At 38.9% G+C, this 24,934-nt stretch overlaps 1 protein-coding gene across 3 annotated transcripts in view; it reads left to right on the top strand.

Moving 5' to 3' along the window:
- Positions 1–24,934, top strand: part of KLHL20 (kelch like family member 20) — a 79,495-nt gene that overhangs the window by 46,068 nt on the left and 8,493 nt on the right. For all 3 annotated transcript variants that reach the window (XM_082437942.1, XM_082437941.1, XM_082437943.1), the window contains 2 exons: positions 4,535–4,718; positions 13,423–13,566. In XM_082437942.1, coding sequence (XP_082294068.1) covers positions 4,535–4,718; positions 13,423–13,566 — 328 coding nt within the window. The remainder of the gene's footprint in view (positions 1–4,534; positions 4,719–13,422; positions 13,567–24,934) is intronic.

Raw genomic sequence — 24,934 nt, 5'->3', positions numbered from 1 at the left:
TTTTTCAAATCCTGATTCATGGAACTAGCTGGAACCTATTGTATTCTTTGTATTTATGCTCCCACATTTCAGTAATTCCATGGCTATTAAATGTAGGCTTTCTTGGATTCTGTTTGATATGTTAAGTGTTCTATTCCTTTTCATCAGGGAATTCTATGTAATCACTGGGGCCTAGTATCCTTCCCCTTCAGCCTAACCACTTGCCTATCTTTTTCCCTTCAATTTTGTTTTCTCTTGGCATGTGGGAATGTATTTTCCCTTACATTTTTAGAAGAAAAATTTGATAATTTATGTTTGAGATCTCCTTTTTAAATTTTTTCATCTAAATTTCTTCACATAGAGGACTGTAGCATTTCTTCAAGAAGAAAATTGATGCCACATTTTCTTTTTCTGTCTAATCCTCATCGGGCTTTTTCCTTCTCTTTTGAAAGCATTCCTTCATTCTGTTTTAGATTTCAAACTTGATTATTAATTCATCATGTACTGAATTCTCCCATACTCCCAGTATCCTATGTCTCTGTTTATTGTTCTTAATAGATTTATTTCTATTATCATTCTTATTTATTCCTATGACTTTCATTCCTATATATGCATGCACAGGTACATATTCACATACTCATGTGGGTTTACTTGCTTGCATGCTCACACCTATGTACATCTGCCTCCTCACTCCCACATACCATCTATAGTTGCCATAAATCGGTGAATAAATTCATTGCCAGATCTGGTTAAGTTCCCAGGGAGGTCTTTATAACATTTGTTTAGCTTTGTTGGTTAAACTAGATAAATTATATTGTTAAAGGTCTTTTATTTATAAAAGTAGTTTATGTGCCAGCTCCCTATACATACAAGAATGCTATAAATTACATCAGAGTTTCTGTTTCCCCAATTATGAAAGTCAGTTATCTATTTTTTTTTTTAATTAGAAGGATGCAAGATCTAATTATTTGGTACCTAAGGTTTATTTTCATGATGTCATGTTGATTTCAGGAATTCTAGTACTAGTAGGGCCATCTTTGTGGAGGTATATCCATTGTTATCAAGATCTATTAACTATTTTATTTGGCTGTTATAGTACCTGGAGAAGGGATAACAGTATACTACTGTTTCATCAGCCTCAGAACATTCTGGCAGTGAATTAAGAACTAGGTTAAGGAAGAGGGGAGGATAATGGGAACTCAGGAGAAAATGGAACAGAAGAGAACCTTCCTATGATCAAAAGCTAGAAACTAAGCCAAATAGGTTTATGGAACGTACAATACATTTCAGGTCCAGGGTTCTTTATGGATTCAGTGGGGGTTACCAACCCAGTGGAACTAGACAAGGTACACCTTTGGGGATGCTGAGAGACAATAATGTAGCTCCATTAAATAGAAATTTAAACTTGATTTGAATTACTCAACAGCTGCCATCTTTATCCTGCTGGTTCCCACCATATTCTTCCAATATAATATGATTATAAATTGTCAGGTGCCATGTTTTCAATGTGTAACCATCTTCACTAAAATCTCATTAGCCTCTGTTGATTAAATCATGGTATTAATGAAATCACACTTTGCCTTCTTTAGAAGCCAGTTAAATTGGATCAATTTCATGATCTCAAACTCTTGCTAGTAATCTCATAATTTCATATTGCTGATTGGGTATCTGATTCCTCTACTATATTTTTAACTACTTCAGAGCAAGGACCATCTCTGATTTATTTTTGTAGTTTCCAGAGTGTATAGCAATCTTGTCAGAGCAGGCACTCAATAAAGATTAATTGCATGCTGTTGATCCTGAGGAACACTAGTGAGAAATTAGCGTCGACCCATCATGATTAATGGAAAAGGAAAATTGGAAAACAATAATGGATTGCTAATGTCACTTTGTGCATGAAAGATAACCTTTTTTTTTTAATATTTATTTAATTTATTTATTATTTTTGGCTGCGTCGGGTCTTAGTTGCGGCATGCAGGATCTTCGTTGTGGTATGTGGGATCTTTCATTGCGGCATGGGCTCTTTGTTGCGGTGCACAGCCTTCTCTCTAGTGTGGGGTGCGGGTTTTCTCTCTAGTTGTGGCGTGGGCTCCAGAGCACGTGGGCTCTGTAGTTGTGGTGCACAGGCTCCAGAGCATATGGGCTCTGTAGTTTGCAGCACGTGGGCTCTCTGGTTGAGGCACACGGACTCAGTAGTTGTGGTGCGGGCTTAGTTGCCCCGCAGCATGTGGGATCTTAGTTCCCGGACCAGGGATTGAACCCATGTCCCCTACACTGGAAGGTGGATTCTTTACCACTGGACCACCAGGGAAGTCCCATGATAACCTATTTGTAAATAACACTTTTTAAAAGTTTTTCTGATCATAGAAGTGAATACACATGAAATATAGAAATATTTGTTAACACAGAAAAACATAAAGAAGAAAAGTTAAATCATATGTCACTTCTTTTACACTATTAAAGTTTCCTTTTTCATTTGTAGAGAAAAACCATTAGGTCTTTTTCTTTACAACTGTATTGGTTTTCCCTGCTTTCTCAGTCTTTTTATGCTATCCAGATCTGACCTCTGTTCTTGAGTGATACTGTTCCACTGACATTATTTTAGATCTTGATCCACCTGTCTCTACTTAAAACTTAATCCTTAATTTGCTTTGGTTTTTATTGCAATTTTTTCATTATCTTTGGAATGCCAAATTACCATTTCTCACGTAACTTTGGAAAATTGAGTCTTCATTTCTTCATCCTGGAAGCCTAAGATGAATTCTATAATCTCAGTAGTTTTTTAACTCAGCATTTTACTCCTACTGATGTCTTCTGGCTTGTCCTCTTGTTTTCCATTAGGTTTCTTGATGCTTTTCAATTCTGTGCTTCTGTTTTGTTGGGGATTTTTTTTTTTTAGTATTCAGTTCAGTGATCCTTATTCCAGACACTTTGTGAAAGTTGCCTACTTTAAGGTAACACTTTTTTATCAAATCTGTCTGTGAAGTAATTCTTTTCACAGTCAACATCTCACGCATATAAAACTATATGTCACCTTTTCAGCAATATTTTGTCTTAAGTACATCACTTAACACAAATTGAGAGTTCTCACAACAGAAACTATGCATACACTTTATCTTGCTAAGTACAGTGTATTGGCTTGTAATAATAACTTAGCTAGTTCTGTCCCCATTATACTATCACCTGCTGCCTTGGAAATCATAATGCACATAAAATTGCCATGAGGCAGTGGAATTGAACAACTTTTTCCTTTTCTTGTTTCCCCAGGTCACAGGAAAGGTTTAAATTTGATTTCCTAACGGCCTATTTTTTTTTCTTTAGTATCAAAGAACACAGATTATGAAGTGATATTAACTTGATTTGGAGCCGTGTAATCCAATAAAAAGCTGGTTTTAATAGCTTTCATTATAAATTGTGCCTGAGGTTTAATGATTAGGCTGTTTGATTTGTCTCAAGTGCTTATAACCCTCACATTTGCAGCCAAATTTTATGTTGGAAGTTAAGATGTTTTCTCTGATATTGAAACTCCAGGCATATATCCCAGAACAGAATTCAAATTTAAGCAAATTAATATATATAAAACTTACTGTGATTTAGTATTAGTTGAATATCCTAATTTAAATGAAATCATAATAAAATAAAATGTATACAGCATATTGAGATTTGAAATAAGGAATGAGTTTTCAAATCCACCAGAAGAAGGTTAGAAACATTCCCATTTTATTCTGGCTCAGGAAGTTATTGAGACCTCCTAGAAACCATTAGTTTTCAAATGTTTTGAGGTTAAGTTATCCTTAGACTTCACTTTTTAAGCTCCAGAATCTAGCTCTTATTTTAGATTGAAATAGAGATGATTTTAAAGAATAACAAATTAAATTTATCTGCTATAATTACACTTTTTTTCAGGGAACACTCAGAGAAGCTTTATTGAGCTCAGTTTGAACCTGTTATTCTGAGTATTACTTACTTATGAAAAATGTAATTTCTTCAAAATGTGTTCTGATCCTGAATGTCATGTTGGATATTGTAAAATTCAGTACAGACTGCAGATTAAACAGAAGGCAAAACATTTTATAACTCATAAGAATTTTTGTATTATTTTTAGTCACAAGATGAGGTCATGAGTAGATGAGCTGAAATCCCTCTCCCCTAACAGAATAAAAGAAATTTTTTTTTAAACAGGCTTCTGAGGTATGGTTCTTCCTTTGGTTTTTGATAATACATTACATTTATGTAGAGGCAACAGTCAAGCCCTAGTTTTCTAACTAAATTCAACGTTCTAGCCATTAAATGCCACATTACTTCCCAATATAATTTGAATTGGTGTCCTTGCCCTCCTCTGTAAAATGGACCTAATACTAACTTATTTAGAAAATTTTAAAGATTATAGCAATCCCAGTGGAATAAGTAAAAATCGTAACTTATGTTTTAACCTGCTTCTAGAGGCGTTTGGTAAGCCCAAGCATTAGGACTTAACCAAATAAAAGTTAGCAGTGAGTGATACATTCTATGCTTTAGGACAGGTATTCTCCTGACCATTTTGTTACTTCCCCAGTTGGTGGTTGGTGCAGTGGAGATGCCATTTCCAGTGTTGAACGATATGATCCACAGACCAATGAATGGCGAATGGTAGCTTCAATGAGCAAAAGGAGATGTGGAGTTGGGGTCAGTGTTCTTGATGACCTGTTATATGCAGTAGGAGGCCATGATGGGTCCTCTTATCTCAATAGTGTTGAAAGGTAAGTAGGGTCAATTTGAAATGTTTTTCTCTCCTATTCATATTGTTTTGTTTGAGATGTTAATTAGAAACAGATGTAACGTGTTGCTTTAGTTTTGTGTCTGTGGCACTAGCTGGCAGCCTAGACCACTTACTGTGACAGACAAGTCCTTTATGATCTGACCTCTACCTGTTTTTCCAGTCTGTCTCCCCTGGCACACCACTATTCCCTAAACACGCTAGTGCAGACCCACCAAGTTGTTTGCAGTTCCTTAGACATGCTGTCCTCTTTCGTGCCTCTTTGCCTACATATATGCATGCTGTTCGTTCTTCCCTGGAATATCTTTTAAAGATTCAAATGGTACTTCTTATATAAAGCCTTCTCCAGCACCATACAAACAAGTTAGTTACTCAGTCCTCTGATCTTTCACAAGTATTTTGAACATACTTGTACATATCACATTGGCTGTAACTGTTTATTGAAATGTCTTTTCCCACATCTGTGACAATGCCTGGCACATTGGAAACCTACAATAATTTATTTTTTAATAACTTCTAGCTTCTTGTTCTCATCCAACCCTTTTTCATTCAGCTGTGTTCTTGATACTTACCAAACATCTATGAAGCCCTGCAGCCTATCAAGATCTAGAGATACAGATTGTATAGTTGAAAAGAAAAAACAACAAAAACAGAGGGATCAGCTCCATAGAAGTTTAAAAAATAAAAGCACACTTAAAAACAAATTGAGTGGGCTTCCCTGGTGGCGCAGTGGTTGAGAATCTGCCTGCCAATGCAGGGGACACGGGTTCAAGCCCTGGTCTGGGAAGATCTCACATGCCGCAGAGCAACTAGGCCCGTGAGCCACAACTACTGAGCCTGCGCGTCTGGAGCCTGTGCTCCACAACAAGAGAGGCCGCGATAGTGAGAGGCCCGTGCACCGCGATGAAGAGTGGCCCCCACTTGCCGCAACTGGAGAAAGCCCTCACACAGAAACGAAGACCCAACACAGCCATAAATAAAAATAAGTAAATAAATAAATAAAATATGTAAAAAAAAAAAACAAATTGAGTTAACTAAATAAGGGTGGAAATGATTACATATTTACAACTTAATAACAGTGAAGCCCATAAATATCAAAATGTGTGGTCTGCAACTAAAGTAATATTCAGAGGCAAATTTATATACATTATAACTTATGTGCATTCATTTGAAAATAAAAAAGACGGGAAAATAAATCATGCTTTTAAATCAAAAAGTTATAAAAAGAGCAACAAAACCCAAGAAAATAGAAGAAATTAACTGGAAAGAAAAATTAATGATATTAAAAACAAATATATAGCTACAAAAAGAGCAATTTGATAGTATTTTAATTAAAAATGAAGAGGGGGACCTTCAAGATGGCAGAGGAGTAAGACGTGGAGATCACCTTGCTCCCCACAAATATATCAAAAATATATCTACAAGTGGAACAGCTCCTACAGAACATCTACTGAATGCTGGCAGAAGACCTCAGACTTCCCAAAAGGGAAGAAAATCCCCACATACCTGTGTAGGGCAAAAGAAAAAAGAAAAAACAGAGACAAAAGAATAGGGACAGGACCTGCACCTCTGGGAGGGAGCTGTGAAGGAGGAAAAGTTTCCATACACTAGGAAGCCCCTTCACTGGCGGAGATGGGGGGCTCGGGGGGGAAGCTTCGGAGCCACGGAGGAGAGCACAGCAACGGGTGCAGACGGCAAAGCGGAGAGATTCCCGCACAGAGGATCGGTGCCGATCAGCACTCACCAGCCTGAGAGGCTTGTCTGCTCACCCGCTGGGGAGGGTGGGGGCTGGGAGCTGAGGCTCGGGCTTCGGAGGTCAGATCCCAGGGAGAGGACTGGTGTTGGCTGCGTGAACACAGCCTGAAGGGGGCTAGTGCACCACAGCTAGCTGGGAGGGAGTCCGGGAAAAAGGCTAGACCTGCCGAAGAGGCAAGAGACCATTGTTTTGGGTGCACAAAGAGGCGATTCCTTCCCTCTGTGCCCACAGAAGGCAGAGCACTGCCTAAGCGAGCTCCAGAGATGGGTGCAAGCTGCGGCTATCAGCTTGGACCCCAAAGATGGGCATGAAATGCTAAGGCTGCCGCCGCTGTCCACTAAGAATCCTGTGTGCAAGCACAGGACACTATCCACCACCCCCCATGGGAGCCTGTGCAGCCTGCCACTGCCAGGATCCCGTGATCCAGGGACAACTTCCCCAGGAGAACACACGGCATGCCTCAGGCTGTTGCAACGTCACACTGGCCTCGGCTGCCACAGGCTCGCCCCGCGTTCCAATTATGACTACCGTACCCCTCCCTCCGCCCAGCCTGAGTGAGCCAGAGCCCCCTAATCAGGCACTGTTTTAACCCCCTCCTGTCTGGGTGGGGAAAAGGTGCCTGAGGTCTTGGCGGGGAACAGATGCCTGAGGGTGACCTACACACAGAGGTGGGACCAAAACCAAAGCTGAACCCCAGGAGCTGTGCGAACAAAGAAGAGAAAGGGAAATTTCTCCACGCAGCCTCAGGAGCAGTGGATTAAATCCTGACAATCAACTTGATGTACGCTGCATCTGTGGAATACCTGAATAGACAACAAATCATCCCAAAATTGAGGTGGTGGACTTTAGGAGCAACTGTAGACTTAGGGTTTGCTGTCTACAGCTGATTTGTTTTTGATATTTATGTTTATCTTAGTTTAGTTTTTAACACTTGTTATCATCGGTGGATTTGTTTATTGGTTTGGTTGCTCTCATTTTTTTTAATTATTATTTTTTACGTTAATAATTTGTTTTAATGTACTTTATTTTATTTTACTTTATTTTTTTCTTTCTTTTTTCCTCCCTTTTCTTCTGAGTTGTGTGGCTGACAGGGTCTTGGTGCTCCGGCCTGGTGTCAGGCCTGAGCCTCTGAGGTGGGAGAGCCAAGTTCAAGACACTGGACCACCAGAGACCTCCCGGCCCCACGTAATATCAATCAATGCTAAGACCCAGCTCCTCTAAAGTTAAACAAAATGAGAAGACAGAGAACTATGCAGCTGATGAAGCAGCAAGGTAAAAAACCCACCAGACCAAACAAATGAAGAGGAAATAGGAAGTCTACCTGAAAAAGAATTCAGAGTAATGATAGTAAAGGTGATCCAAAATCTTGGAAACGGAATGGAGAAAATTCAAGAAACGTTTAACAAGGACCTAGAAGAACTAAAGAGCAAACAAACAATGATGAACAACACAATAAATGAAATTTAAAATTCTCTAGAAGAAATCAAGAGTAGAATAACTGAGGCAGAAGAACGGATAAGTGACCTGGAAGACAAAATACTGGAAATAACTACTGCAGAGCAGAATAAAGAAAAAAGAATGAAAAGAACTGAGGACAGTCTCAGAGACCTCTGGGACAACATTAAACACACCAACATTCAAATTATAGGGGTCCCAGAAGAAGACGAGAAAAAGAAAGGGTCTGAGAAAATATTTGAAGAGATTATAGTTGAAAACTTTCCTAACACAGGAAAGGAAAGTCAATCAAGTCCAGGAAGCACCACGAGTCCCATACAGGATAAATTCAAGGAGAAACACACCAAGACACATATTAATCAAACTATTGAAAATTAAATTCAAAGAAAAAATATTAAAAGCAGCAAGGGAAAAGCAACAAATAATATTCAAGGAAATCCCCATAAGTTTAACAACTGATCTTTCAGCAGAAATTCTGCAAGCCAGAAGGGAGTGGCAGGACATATTTAAAGTGATGAAAGGGAAAGACCTACAACCAAGATTACTCTACCCAGCAAGGATCTCTTTCAGATTCAAGAGAGAAATTAAAACCTTTACAGACAAGCAAAAACTGAGAATTCAGCACCACCAAACCAGCTTTACAACAAATGCTAAAGGAACTTCTCTAGGCAGGAAACACAAGAGAAGGAATAGACCTACAAAAACAAACCCAAAACAATTAAGAAAATGGTAAGAGGAACATACATATCGATAATTACCTTAAATGTAAATTGATTAAATGCTCCAACCAAAAGACACAGACTGGCTGAATGGATACAAAAACAAGACCCGCATATATGCTGTCTACAGGAGACCCACTTCAGACCTAGGGACACATACAGACTGAAAGTGAGGGGATGGAAAAAGATATTCCATGCAAATGGAAATCAAAAATAAGCTAGAGTAGCAATTCACATATCAGAAAAAATATATTTTAAAATAAAGACTATTACAAGAGACAAAGAAGGACACTACCATAATGATCAAGGGATCAATCCAAGAAGAAGATATGAAAATTGTAAATATTTATGCACCCAACATAGGAGCATCTCAATACATAACGCAAATGCTAACAGCAATAAAAGGGGAAATCAACAGTAACACAATAATAGTAGGGGACTTTAACATCCAACTTTCACCAATGGACAGATCATCCAAAATGAAAATAAATAATGAAACACAAGCTTTAAATGACACACTAGGCAAGATGGACATAATTTTTATTTATAGGACATTCCATCCAAAAACAACAGAACTTTCTTCTCATGTGCTCATGGAACATTCTCTAGGATAGATCATATCTTGGTGCACAAATCAAGCCTTGGTAAATTTAAGAAAATTGAAATCATATCAACTGTCTTTTCCAACTACAATGCTATGAGACTAGATATAAATTACAGGGAAAAAACTGTAAAAAATCCAAACACATGGAGGCTAAACAGTATGCTACTAAATAACCAAGAGATCACTGAAGAAATCAAAGAGGAAATCAAAAAATACCTAGAAACAAGTGACAGTGAAAACACGATGACCCAAAACCTATGGGATGCAGCAAAAGCAGTTCGAAGAGGGAAGTCTATAGCAATACAATCCCACCTCAAGAAACAAGAAAAATCTCAAATAAACAACCTAACCTTATACCTAAAGCAATTAGAGAAAGAAGAACTAAAAAACCCCAAAGTTAGCAGAAGGAAAGAAATCATAAAGATCAGATCAGAAATAAAACAAAATTGATAAACCATTAGCCAAACTCATCAAGAAAAAAAGGGAGAAGACTCAAATCAACAGACTTAGAAATGAAAAAGGAGAAGTAATAACTGACACTGCAGAAATACAAAGGATCATGAGAGATTACTACAAGCAACTGTATGCCAATAAATTGGACAACTTGAAAGAAATAGACAAATTCTTAGTAAAGCACCATGTTCTGAGACTGAAACAGGAAGAAATAGAAAATATAAACAGACCAGTCACAAGCACTGAAATTGAAACTGTGATTAAAAATCTTAAAACAAACAGAAGCCCAGGACCAGATGGTTTCATAGGCGAATTCTGTCAAACATTTAGAGAAGAGCTAACACCTATCCTTCTCAAACTCTTCCAAAATACAGCAGAGGGAGGAACACTCCCAAACTCATTCTACGAGGCCACCATCATTCTGATGCCAAAACCAGACAAAGATGTCACAAAAAAAGAAAACTACAGGCAAATATCACTGATAAACACAGATGCAAAAATCCTCAACAAAATACCAGCAAACAGAATCCAACAACACCTTAGAAAGATCATACACCATGATCAAGTGGGGTTTATCCCAGGAATGCAAGGATTCTTCAATATATGCAAATCAATCAATGTGATACACCATATTAAGTTGAAGAATAAAAACCATGGGATAATCTCAACAGATGCAGAAAAAGCTTTTGACAAAATTCAACACCCATTTATGATAAAAACTCTCCAGAAAGCAGGCATAGAGGGAAGCTACCTCAACATAATAAAGGCCATATATGACAAACCCACAGCCAACATCGTTCTCAATGGTGAAAAACTGAAACCATTTCCTCTAAGATCAGGAACAAGACAAGGTTGCCCACTCTCACCACTATTATTCAACATAGTTTTGGAAGTTTTAGCCACAGCAATCAGAGACAAAAAAGAAATAAACGGAATCCAAGTCAGAAAAGAAGAAGTAAAGCTGTCACTGTTTGCAGATGACATGATACTATACACAGAGAATCCTAAAGATACTACTAGAAAACTACTAGAGCTAATCAATGAATTTGGTAAAGTAGCAGGATACAAAATTAATGCACAGAAATCTCTTGCATTCCTATACACTAATGATGAAAAATCTGAAAGACAAATTACAGAAACACTTCCCATTTACCACTGCAACAAAAAGAATAAAATACCTAGGAATAAACCTATCTAAGGAGACAAAAGACCTGTATGCAGAAAACTATAAGACACTGATGAAAGAAATGAAAGGTGATACAAAGAGATGGAGAGATGTACCATGTTCTTGGATTGGAAGAATTAACATTGTCAAAATGACTCTACTACCCAAAGCAATCTACAGATTCAGTGCAATCCCTATCATACTACCAATGGCATTTTTCACAGAACTAGAACTAAAAATTTCACAAGTTCTATTGAAACACAAAAGACCCGAATAGCCAAAGCAATCTTGAGAAAGAAAAATGGAGCTGGAAGAATCAGACTCCCTGACTTCAGACTATACTACAAAGCTACAGTAATCAAGACAGTATGGTCCTGGCACAAAAACAGAAATATTTATCCATGGAACTGGATAGAAAGCCCAGAGATAAACCCACGCACATACAGTCACCTTATCTTTGATAAAGGAGGCAGGAATATACAATGGAGGAAAGACACCTCTTCAATAAGTGGTCCTGGGAAAACTGGACAGCTACATGTAAAAGAATGAAATTAGACCCCTCCCTTATACCATACACAAAAGTAAACTCAAAATGGATTAAAAACCTAAATGTAAGGCCAGACACTATAAAACTCTTAGAGGAAAACATAGGCAGAACACTCTATGACATAAATCACAGCAAGATCCTTTTGGACCCACCTCCTAGCGAAATGGAAATAAAAACAAAAATAAACATATGGGACCTAAGGAAACCTAAAAGCTTTTGCACAGCAAAGGAAATCATAAGCAAGATAAAAAGACAACCCTCACAATGGGAGAAAATATTTGCAAACGAAGCAACTGACAAAGGATTAATCTCCAAAATATACAAGCAACTCATGCAGCTCAATATCAAAAAAAAAAAAAACCCATCCCAAAAATGGGCAGAAGACCTAAATAGACATTTCTCCAAAGAAGACATACAGATTGCCAACAAACACATGAAAGGATGCTCAACATCGCTAATCATTAGAAAAATACAAGTCAAAACTACAATGAGGTATCACCTCACACTGGTCAGAATGGCCATCATCAAAAAATCTACAAGTAATAAATGCTGGAGAGGGTGTGGAGAAAAGGGAACCTTCTTGCACTGTTGGTGGGAATGTAAATTGATACAGTCACTATGGAGAACAGTATGGAGCTTCCTTAAAAAACTAAAAATAGAACTACCGTATGACCTACCAGTCCCACTACTGGGCATATACCCTGAGAAAACCATAATTCAAAAAGAGTCATGTACCACAATGTTCATTGCAGCTCTATTCACAATAGCCAGGACATGGAACCAATCTAAGTGTCCATCAACAGATGATTGAATAAAGAAGATGTGGCACATATATACAATGGATTATTACTCAGCCATAAAAAGAAATAAATTGAGTTATTTGTAGTGAGGTGGATGGATCTAGAGTCTGTCATACAGAGTGAAGTAAGTCAGAAAGAGAAAAATACTGTATGCTAACACATATATACGGAATCTAAAAAAAAAAAATGGTTCTGATGAACCTAGGGGCAGGACAGGAATAAATACGCAGACATAGAGAATGGACTTGAGGACACAGGGAGGGGGAAGGGTAAGCTGGGACGAAGTGAGAGAGTGGCATGGACATATATACACTACCAAAAGTAAAATAGATAGCTAGTGGGAAGCAGCTGCATAGCACAGGGAGATCAGCTCGGTGCTTTGTGACCACCTAGAGGGCTTAGATAGGGAGGGTGGAAGGGAGATGCAAGAGGGAAGGGATATGGGGATATATGTGTACATATAGCTGATTCACTTTGTTATACAGCAGAAACTAACCCAACAGTGTAAAGCAACTATACTCCAATAAAGATGTTAAAAAAAAAAATGAATATACTCTATGCTCCATGATTCTGCTTCTCATCATCCATTGCACAAGCAGAAATATACAAGGGTGATCACTGTTTTTAATAACAAACTGTCACAGACAATGTAAGGATACATCAATAGAAATATGATTTAAATAATACATGGCACACACAATATAATGAAATAGTTCAAAAGAGAAATCTAGAGCTATATCTATTATGAATAGATCTCAGAAATATATTGAGTGAAAAAGCAATGAGTAATATGTGGCATTACTTATGTACAGAAAACATGCTTGCATATAAAGAAATATATATATGTGGATAGATATATACCTATTTAAAAGAGTTTTACCAAAAAATCTTGAAGGATGTACACCAAATCAAAATGGGAAAAGAACAGAAATTGGGTGGAACTCAAAGAGAACTTTAGCTTTATCTATAACATTCTGAAAAAAATTTTTAAAGAAAATATATTTATGTGTAACTTTTTAAGTAAAACTGAATTTCAAAAACTATATATAAATTAGACTATCACATATTTAGTTATTTATCAGCCCATATTTGGGGAAAGAATATATATATCATATTATATATCATTGCATATATAAACATAGCCCTCTTCGTGTAATACGAACTGTGTTCTTGACGTGTTCTCTGCAGGTATGACCCCAAAACAAACCAATGGAGCAGTGACGTTGCTCCTACAAGCACCTGCAGGACAAGTGTTGGTGTGGCTGTGCTTGGAGGCTTTCTCTATGCTGTGGGTGGCCAGGATGGAGTGTCTTGCCTCAACATCGTTGAGAGGTGATTTTTTTTTTAAGTCATTTTCAGTTTTTTAAAAGAAACAATTTAGGACACTAGGGATTCACTATTCAGTAGATTTCCCATGGGCCTTAAGGAAAAAGTTTTCAGTTAACTTTAAAGTCTAGGAAGATGAAAGATATAGCCCAATTTTTTAAATTATGTGTTACACTGACTGAGCCTAATATTGAAGTGTTGGAATCATATTTTAAATTTCATTTTATATATGATATCAAGGATACCACTTCTGAGATCTGTTCTGATTTTTTTTCCCCAGTAATTGGAATGATTTTGCTCAGACTTCCTCCAGAAAAAATGATTAAAGCAATAATTCTTTGTGTAGCATACCTTATAAAGACTCCAAGGTATTTTGTATGTGGATTCTCATTTTTTTTTAAGTTTTTATTTATTTACTTGTTTGTTTGTTTATTTTGGCTGTGCTGGGTCTTTGTTGTGGCACCCAGGGTCTTTGTAGCAGGGCTTCTCTAGTTGCGGCACGCAGGCTCAGTAGTTGAGGCATGCCGGCTCTCTAGTTGCGGTGTGTGGGATCTTAGTTCCCCAACCAGGGATCAAACCCAGGCCCCCTGCATTGGGAGCATGGAGTCTTATCCACTGGACCACCAGGGAAGTCCCTGGCCCCTCTCATTAATTCTTGTAGTATACTTGGGGAAATCTTGGTGGGTTGCCATGATTTACTGTATACTTTTTTTTTTTTTTTGTCTGCATTGGGTCTTCGTTGCTACATATGGGCTTTTCTCTAGTTGCAGAGAGTGGGGGCTACTCTTCCTTGCCGTGTGCAGGCTTCTCATTGCAGTGGCTTCTCTTGTTGCAGAACACAGGCTCTAGGCGCACGGGCTTTGGTAGTTGTGGCTCGCAGGCTCTAGAGCACAGGGTCAGTAGTGGTGCATGGGCTTAGCTGCTCCACGGCACGTAGGATCTTCCCAGACCAGGGCTCGAACCCGTGTCCCCTGCATTGGCAGGTGGATTCTTAACCACTGAGCCACCAGGGAAGCCCCTATACTTTTACAAATCAGTTAATTTTGGTGAAATAGATTCTGTTTTTAATTTCTTGCCCTGTCATTTTTTTATCATTCTATCTTAGAGATTAGGTTTTGGAGTCTCATGTGCTATGATTACTGGCAACAACATACTATACTTCATTCTCACTTCTTAAAAAGAGATAAATTTTTGAAATAACATTTACTAGTTGGGTTACCATGTTTAAGTAGAAGAATTTAACTCTGTCTTAGAGATAAAGTTGCAGGTAACTCTTGAAAGCAATGCCAGTTCCTTTTTATCTGTCTGTCAAGAAACTTATTTCTTCACTTTCAAAATTCTATGCAAGAGGATTCTGGGAAAATAATAGCACCAACCGCATAATTTTTTAATCTCTCGAAATTCCCACATAAAAACAGAGCAATAAACAGAAAAGCTATAAACCTACAGGCAGGGACTTCCCTGGTGGCGCAGTGGTTAGGAATCCGCCAGCCAGTGCAGGGGACATGGGTTCAAGTCCTGGTCCGGGAAGATCCCACATGCTGCAGAGCAACTAAGCCTGTGTGCTACAACTACTGAGCCCGCAAGCCACAACTACTGAGCCCGCATGCCATGACAACTGAAGCCTACAGAAGCCACCGCAATGAGCAGCCCATGCACTGCAAGGAAGAGTAGCCCCCGCTCACCGCAACTAGAGAAAGCTCGCGCACAGCAACGAAGACCCAACGCAGCCAAAAATAAATAATTAATTAATTAATTTAAAAAAAAAAACCCTACAGGCAAGTTATGGAGCTTGGTTGTATGACAATGTAAATGTACTTAACACTATTAAACCATATACTTAAAAGTGGTTATAATGGCAAATTTTATGTACATTTTACCACAATTTAATTAAAAAATCCTATGGACAACATTTTAAATAAACTAGGGTAAAGGGTGTCCTTGTAAACCCCAAGACACAAGTAGGCAAAGACAAACTCCCAATAGCCAAAAGACCGGCATGATATCATTGTCTGTGTAGGAGAAAACAGCGAGAAGCAATCAGAAGTCTGACAGATGTAAGAACAGAAGAAACCCAAAATAGCCAATACATATTTACTAGAAAGTGTGAGGGGAAAATTTATGAAAAACAGTTGAAACTAAGAAAGGTTTTGCTCACTCCCAATATAGAGTAAGTGCAGGAAGGGACCTGCAGTAAGACCTGAAGGATTTACTGGGGTTTCTCAACCTCAGGACTACTGAAAGTTTGGATAATTTCAGAAGAAGTCTTTGTTGGGTGGGGGAGGGGCTGTCCTGTTCACGGTAGGGTGTTTAACAGCATCCTTGGCCTCTACAGACTAAGTGCCACTAGCACATGCCTGGTTGTAATAACCAAAAATGTCCCCAGACGTTGCCACATGTCCTGGGGGGTGGGGTTGGAGGCACAGTCACCCCAGTTGAGAGCCAGTTGGGCTAGAGCCATCTAGTCACTAGGAACCCTCAAAATTGACCAGCCAAGATGGCCTTCCAGGACAGGGCCCAGACTTCTGGGAGCAGAGTCAAAATTGAGCAGGACAAGGACAACAGATACAGTGAAAAGAGAAGGCCAGGTTAAAAGTAGGAGTATTGAATAAAGCCAATACATCTCAGGAGGCAAACCACTATATTTTTTAATGCTACATGAAAAAAAAAAAAAGAGGGAACTCCATGAAACTGGAAGTATTAGCACAAACCACTCTTTCTTCTAAGAGTTCCGGAAAACTCATTTCATGTAAAAATGAGCAACAGAAAGGTATTGAGGCTAGATCCCATTAAAGCTAATATATGGAGAGAGAATAAGCAGCAATTACGTCTCTATAGAGAATGAAAGCACACCAGAAAGATACAACTACAGAACAGATCAAAACTAATCAACTATTTCAGAAATATGCTAAAAGGCATTAGGAAAACAGTGCAAGATATGAAAACACACAAGTCAGAATCTGAAAAGCTCAGAAATGAGATGACAAAATGCAGAAAAATATTACAAATGTAAGAAAAAATCACTTTAGAATGAAGGGTTAAATTAGAACAAATAAGCAAAACAGATAATGCCAAAAGACAAATAGAAGGTGAAAAAGAGGAAAGTTTTAAAGTCAAAAAGAAATAAAGAAGTAAAAAGGATTTGAGAGACAGCAACAAATATTGAAGACAGGTAAAAATCCACTATACAGATAATAGGAGTCCATGAAGAAGAAAATGAAAACAAGGGAACAGAGCAGATGCTAAAAACTGTGATTCAAAATTATTTTCCTGTTGTAATTTTTTAAACATTGAAATGGTTTATTGAAATAATACGCTATATCCTCTGAATACTGACCCAGAACAATGAACACTAAGACATATTCTAATAAAATTACTGGACCTTGAAGAAAAAGGAAAAAAATCCTTTAGTTATCAACAAAAAAATACATGTTACTTATAAGGGAAAAAATTTAGATTATTATCAGATTTTTTGAAGCAATACTTTATGCCAGAAGAAAATGGAGTAACATATTTAAGATATCCAAAGAAAATGTAAGCCAATGATTTTTTACCTAGAGAAACTGACCTTGAAGTATAAAAGGCAGAGACAAACTGTTAACATGTAAGAAATCAGGAAACGTTCCCATGAGTTGTTTCTGAGGAATCTACTAGAGAACAAGCTTCAGAAAAATTACTAGAGAGAGATTGACAGAGGACTAATAGTGAACATGAAACATACAGTAAATCTGAGAACTATGACTAAATAAGGGTTATAAGAGAGTGTAGCATGCCCTGGCTGTATCGTCACTCAATGTAAATTAGTTCAACTAATTTTTAAAGTGGGGGAAGAATGGAAGAGAGATGCAGAAAGAAATTTTAATTCTCAGGAATAGTGAAATGATAATATTGCTATTTTAAGACTGCTATGTGTATAATGTGGAATAAAGGAAATGAGTATTGGTTATTCTGATTCTGTCCTCTTCTGTGTCCTTGAAAACCAGGAAGATATGGAAGAATATGGATGTAAAATAGAAGAGTTTAAGTAAAACACCTTGTTGTCCTGAATTTGAGTTAAATTTTTCTTAAAAAAAAATTATATTCTAGCTGTGTCAACTGAAGAGGCCTAGAAATAATGACCAGCCAAGTCAGTGAACATCTCCACTCCCTGACTGTCTTGAAATTCCGTTTCCCACTAAAAGAAACCAGGGCTTCTTGGAGAAATGTCTGATTCCAGATTTAGGACGGGGAATGTGTAGATGAGCCTGGACCATCTTGTCATGCCAGATAGCAAGCATGCTATCAAAGACTACTAGATATCAAAAAGATTCAAGAGTCAATTTGAAGATGTTCCACTGACCAAAGATGACACAATTTTAACCTTAAAAGAGATAATAATTGTAATTGATTAAAATCCAATAAATATATTTAAATCTATGGGTTCCTGTTGATACTTTAAAAAAAAACCCTACTTAGTTACCTTTGGAAGATTTTATTTATTATCTTGAAAACTAGGAAGCATATATCCAGGTTTTCTTTTACCAACTGTATCACATATGAATTGGATAATAAAATAGTAGGAAACAGGGCTTCCCTGGTGGCGCAGTGGTTGAGAATCTGCCTGCCAATGCAGGGGACACGGGTTCGAGCCCTGGTCTGGGAAGATCCCACATGCCGCGGAGCAACTGGGCCTGTGAGCCACAACTACTGAGCCTGAGCGTCTGGAGCCTGTGCTCCGCAACAAGAGAGGCCGCGATAGTGAGAGGCCCGCGCACCGCGATGAAGAGTGGCCCCCACTCGCCGCAACTGGAGAAAGCCCTCACACAGAAACGAAGACCCAACACAGCCAAAAATTAAAAAAATAATAATAATAAATAAATAATAAATAAAAATAAAAAATAAAAAAAAATAGTAGGAAACAGAGGCAGAGAGAGAGAGAGAGAAAGAAACAGAAGCAGAGAGAGAGTGAGAGAGGAGAGAGAAGGAGAGGCAAGGAGTGGGGGAGAGAGAGAGAGGATCCGTAGATAAGAGGATTGTTTCTTTTTAAAAAGTATTCCAGCAAAAGAAAATAAAGGATAGAATATCACCATATTGCAACACTCCGTAAATTAATGCACCTAGGAATTAATAACAGCTCCTAACACACCACCTTCTATAGTCTTGCCAAAGGGACCAAACGTGGTCTGATCTAACCTCTGAATCCAGCTGCCAGTTTGCAGAACATACAGAGGACAGGCCAATGTGTAGAGCTGCGCTATAAGTGTACAGTCGATCAAATCCATATTGTGGGAGAAGTTGCAGGTCAAATGCCCCAGGTTCTAAAACATGAATTCTGGGAGTGGGGGAGGGAGAAGGAGAATAGAGGGAAAACCTGTAGAAAAAAGGAGACTTTTTAAAAATATGAAAAAGTGGTCCAGTTGTTAAGACCCCATGCTTCCATGGCAGGGGGCACGGGTTAGATCCCTGGTCAGGGAACTGAGATCCTGCGTGCTGCGTGGCATGACCAAAAAATTAAAAAATACAAAATAAGTAAATAAAAATACAAAAAAAAATTTAATACGTAAGTGTCTAGGGATGCACACGTGGGTGATAAAACTATAAAGAAACACAAGGAAGTGATTACTGTAAAAGTTAGGATAATGGTTACCCTGCCTGGGGGAAGGTTTTGAGATTGGAAAGGGACACGTGGAAGGGCTTCCAGTGTGGGAGGCAAAGTTATTTTTCTTGGCCTAGATGGTGGTTATAAGTAGACTTTCCTTATAATAACTTATTAAACTATACATGTGTTCTTGTGTGGCTTTCTGTATCAATATTTTATTTTACAATAAAAGGGTTTAAAAAGTTATGCAAAGGCTTTTGCTTCTAAGTAGAATGCAATAAGTAGTGACAGCCATCATTCCCACTGCAACAACTAGGAAAAAATGACAAAGTACAGATATCATATTTTTAAAATCATCAGAGACATGTAGAAGTAACAAGGACTAGATGAGCTAAGAGTCCACTGAAGAAAGAGCCCATCTTATGTGAGCTGAGATCATCAGCTATTTTCTTCCCAAAAACATTTGCCAAGTTTTAACATGGGTTGAATACTGGACTTGGTCTAGGCAGAGGGGTTCTCCTGGAGGAGGATAAATCAGTGGAACTTTTGACAATCATGTAGGCTGGCATGACAGATTGGGTTCTGGAACATACTTTTGTTTTTCCCAGTGGGATGTTTGCTGAGTGCTGGGGTAGCACAGGAGAGTAGTAGACCAGGGTAAGTGAAATCTCATGCAATCTTACAGTGCTTAGAAGATAAAGTCCTACTATAGGGAGGGGCCTGCAACAAATACAAGACATCTCATCCTTGAGACATTTGAAAACAAAGGTGGACTGAGTCTAACTAAAGCTCAATTCCTTTTTTTTTTTAAATATTTTTATTGGAGTATACTTGATTTACAATGTTGTATTAGTTTCAGATGTACAGCAAAGTGAATCTTTATACATATACATATATCCACTCTTTTAGATTCTTTTCCCATATAGGCCATTACAGAGTATTGAATAGAGTTTCCTGTGCTATACAGTAGGTCCTTATTAGTTATCTGTTTTATGTGTAGTAGTGTGTTTATGTCAATCCCAATCTCCCAATTTATCCCTCCCCCCAACTTCCCCCTGGTAACCATAGGTTTATTTATTTTTTTATTGGAGTAAAATTGCTTTACAATGTTGTGTTAGTTTCTGCTGTACAATGAAGTGAATCAGCTATATGTATACCTATATCCCCTCCCTCTTGGATCTCCCTCCCACCCCCACCCCCCATCCCACCCATCTAGGTCGTCACAGAGCACCGAGCTGAGCTCCCTGTGCTATACAGCAGGTTCCCACTAGCTATCTGTTTTACACATGGTAATGTATTTATATGAAACCTTATCTCCCAATTCATCCCACCCTCCCCTTCCCCTGCTGTGTCCACATGTCCGTTCTCTATGTCTACATCTCTATTCCTGCCCTACAAATAGGTTCATCTGTACCATTTTTCTAGATTCCACATATATGCATTTATATACGATACTTGTTTTTCTCTTTCTGACTTACTTCACTCTGTATGACAGAATCTAGGTCCATCCACATCTCTACAAATGACCCAATTTCATTCCTTTTTGTGGCTGAGTAATATTCCATTGTATATATGTACCGCATCTTCTTTATTCATTCATCTGTCATTGGACATTTAGGTTGTTTCCGTGTCCTGGCTATTGTAAATAGTGCTGCAGTGAACATGGGGTACATGTGTCCTTTTGAATTATGGTTTTCTCAGGGTATATGCCCAGTAGCAGGATTGCTGGGTCATATGGTAGTTCTATTTTTAGTTTTTTTAAGGAACCTCCATACTGTGTTCTCTATAGTGGCTGTATCAATTTACATTCCCACCAACAGTGCAAAAGAGTTTCCTTTTCTCTACATCCTCTCCACCATTTATTGTGTGTAGATTTTTTGATGATGGCCATTCTGATGGTGTGAAGTGATACCTCATTGTAGTTTTGATTTGCACTTCTCTATTAATTAGTGATGTTGAGCATCTTTTCATGTGCCTCTTGGCCATCTGTATGTCTTCTTTGGAGAAATGTCTATTTAGGTCTTCTGCCAATTTTTTGATTGGGTTGTTTGTTTTTTTAATAGTGAGCTGCATGAGCTGTTTATATATTTTGGAGATTAATCCTTTGTCCATTGATTCGTTTGCAAGTATTTTCTCCCATTCAGAGGGTTGTCTTTTCGTCTTGTTTGTAGTTTCCTTTGCTTTGCAAAAGCTTTTAAGTTTCATTAGGTCCCATTTGTTTATTTTTGTTTTTATTTCCATTACTCTAGGAGGTGGATCAAAAAAGATCGTGCTGTGATTTATGTCAAAGAGTGTTCTTCCTATGTTTTCCTCTAAGAGTTTTATAGTGTCCGGTCTTACATTTAGATCTCTAATCCATTTTGAGTTTATTTTTGTGTATGGTGTTAGGGAGTGTTCTAATTTCATTCTTTTACATGTAGCTGTCCAGTTTTCCCAGCACCAATTATTGAAGAGGCTGTCTTTTCTCCATTGTACGTTCTTGCCTCCTTTGTTATAAATTACGTGACCATATGTGCATGGGTTTATCTCTGGGCTTTCTATCCTGAACCATTGATCTATATTTCTGTTTTTGTGCCGGTACTATACTGTCTTGATTACTTGTAGTATAGTTTGAAGTTGGGGAGCCTGATTCCTCCAGCTCCATTTTTCTTTATCAAGATTGCTTTGGCTATTCAGGATCTTTTGTGTTTCCGTACACATTATAAAATGTTTTGTTCTAGTTCTGTGAAGAATGCCATTTGTAGTTTGATAGGGATTGCACTGAATCTGGAGATTGCTTTGGGTAGTATAGTCGTTTTCACAATATTGGTTCTTCCATCCAAGAACATGGTATATTTCTCCATCTGTTTACATCATCTTTGATTTCTTTCATCAGTGTTTTATAGTTTTCTGAGTACAAGTCTTTTGCTTCCTTAGGCAGGTTTATTCCTAGGTATTTTATTCTTTTTGTTGCAATGGTAAATGGGATTATTTCCTTAATTTCTCTTTCTGATTTTTTATTGTTAGTGTATAGGAATGCCAGAGATTTCTGTGCATTAATTTTGTATCCTGCAACCTTACCAAATTCATTGAACTCCAGTAGTTTTCTGGTGGCATCTTTAGGATTTTCTATGTATACTACCATGTCATCTGCAAACAGTGACAGTTTTACTTCTTCTTTTCCAATTTGTATTCCTTTTATTTCTTTTTCTTCTCTGATTGCCATGGCTAGGACTTCTAAAACTATGTTGAATAAGAGTGGCGAGAGTGGACATCCTTGTCTTGTTCCTGATCTTAGTGGAAACGCTTTCAGTTTTTCACCATTGAGTATGATGTTTGCTGTGGGTTTGTCATATACGGCCTTTATTATGTTGAGGTAGGTTCCCTCTATTCCCATTTTCTGGAGAGTTTTTATCATAAATGGGTGTTGAATTTTGTCAAAAGCTTTTTCTGCATCTATTGAGGTGATCATATGGTTTTTATTCCTTAATTTGTTAATATGGTGTATCACATTGATTGATTTGCGTATATTGAAGAATCCTTGCATTCTTGGGATAAATCCCACTTGATCAGGGTGTATGATCCTTTTAATGTGTTGTTGGATTCTGTTTGCTAGTATTTTGTTCAGGATTTTTGCATCTATGTTCATCAGTGATATTGGTCTGTTATTTTCTTTTTTTGTAGTATCTTTGTCTGGTTTTGGTATCAGTGTGATGGTGGCTTCATAGAACGAATTTGGGAGTACTCCCCCCTCTGCAATTTTTCGGAAGAGTTTGAGAAGGATCGGTGTTATCTCTTCTCTAAATGTTGGATAGAATTCACCTGTGAAGCCATGTGGTCCTGGACTTTTGTTTGTTGGAAACTTTTTAATAACAGTTTCAATTTCATTACTTGTGATAGGTCTGTTTATATTTTCTAGTTCTTCCTGGTTCAGTCTTAGAAAATTGTACTTTTCCAAGAATTTGTCCATTTCTTCGTGGTTATCCATTTTATTGGCATATAGTCGTTTGTAGTAGTCTCTTATAATCCTTTGTATTTCTGTGGTGTCAGTTGTGATTTCTCCTTTTTCATTTCTAATGTTATTGATTTGAGTCCTCTCCCTGTTTTTTTCTTGATGAGTCTGGCTAAAGGTTTATCGACTTTGTTTATCTTCTCAAAGAACCAACTTTTAGTTTTATTGATCTTTGCTATTTTATTTGTTTCTATTTCGTTTATTTCTGTTAGAAAGAATAAAAAAATAAAAATATAGATGAAACAACAACCAGAAGGTAAAACAGAACCACAGTAGTAAAAAAGAGGGAAAAAAAAAGTGGAAAAGGCCTTGGCTCTGGGGGGTGGGGTTTAGGTGGTGAGTGGGGCCTATGCTTAGGACCCACAGGGCCAGATAAGGCCCTGGGGGGGTGGGGGCTTAGGCTCAGTGCAGCAGGAGGGGCCCAGGAGTGCCTCTGGCTTTGGAGGGCGGAGGACCAGGTCTAGGACCCCAGCAGGCTCCCTGGGCCCGAGAGGGCAGGGGAAATGCTAGGCGAGTTCCCCCCGATCCTCCAATCCCTGGCGGGCCCCTCCCCGTTGGCCTCTCTTCTTCTTCCCCCTCCTCCCTCCTGTGCGCCTAGGACCCACAGATCTGGAGAGGGCCCCAGAAGGCAGGGGACGAGACTAGGAAGCCCAACAGGCTTTCCAGGGGCAAGTGGGCAGGGGAACCGCCCTCTGTGCCTCCCCGATTCTTCAATCAAAGAGGGTTTAGGGGCTTCCCTGGTGGCGCAGTGGTTAAGAATCCACCTGCCAATGCAGGGGACACGGGTTCAAGCCCTGGTCTGGGAAGATCCCACAAGCCACGGAGCAACTAAGCCCGTGCGCCACAACTACTGAGTCTGCGCTCTAGAGCCTGCGAGCCACAACTACTGAGCTTGTGTGCCACAACTACTGAAGCCCGTGAGCCTAGAGCCCATGCTCCGCAACAAGAGAAGCCACTGCAATGAGAAGCCCACGCACTGCAATGAAGGGTAGCCCCCGCTCGCCGCAACTAGAGAAAGCCCGCATGCAGCAATGAAGACCCAACGCAGCCAATAATAAATTAATTAATTAATTAATTAAAAAAAAAAAAAAAGGGCTCCTCCCTGTCCTCCTCTCCTCTTCTCCCCCTGCCTCCCTCCTATGCCCCTAGGAGCAACATTGCCCGGAGGGGGCCTCAGAGGGCAGAGGACCTGGCCTGGGAGCCCTGCAGGCTTCCCAGGGCCCAATTGGGCAGGGGAAATGCTAGACTTGCTCCCCCCATCTCCAAGCCCCCCAAGGGTTCCTCCAGGTGTGGGGACCCCTTCCCCCTCCCAGCCACCCCTCAGGGGCGCCAGGCCTGTCTGGCCTCCACTTCTCATCCCCCCTTACTCCCCCCACGTCCTACCCGGTCTCTCAGGGGTTCCTCCCATCTCCTTGGGCATTGAGGTCCCCCACCAGCGTCCGGCCGGTGCCCTAGTTGTGGGGAGACGTGAACTCCACGTCCTCCCCTGCCGCCATCTTGACTCTGCCCCATAAGTTTATTTTCTACATCTGTAACTCTATTTGTTTTGTAGATAAGTCCATATGTAGCCTTTTTTTAGATTCCACATATAGGTGATATCATGATATTTGTCTTTCTCTGTCTGACTTACTTCCATCAGTATGACAATCTCCAGGTCCATCCATGTTGCTACAAATGGCATTATTTTGTTCTTTTTATGGCTGAGTAATATTCCATTGTATATATGTACCACATCTGCTTTATCCATTCATCTATCGTTGGACATTTAGGTTGTTTCCATGTCCTGGCTATTGTAAATAGTGCTG

This window comes from Balaenoptera physalus (assembly GCF_965194825.1).
Source record: "Balaenoptera physalus genome assembly, chromosome: 1".
Classification (NCBI taxonomy): Eukaryota; Metazoa; Chordata; class Mammalia; order Artiodactyla; family Balaenopteridae; genus Balaenoptera; species Balaenoptera physalus.
This window is presented reverse-complemented; position numbering and strand designations above follow the sequence as displayed.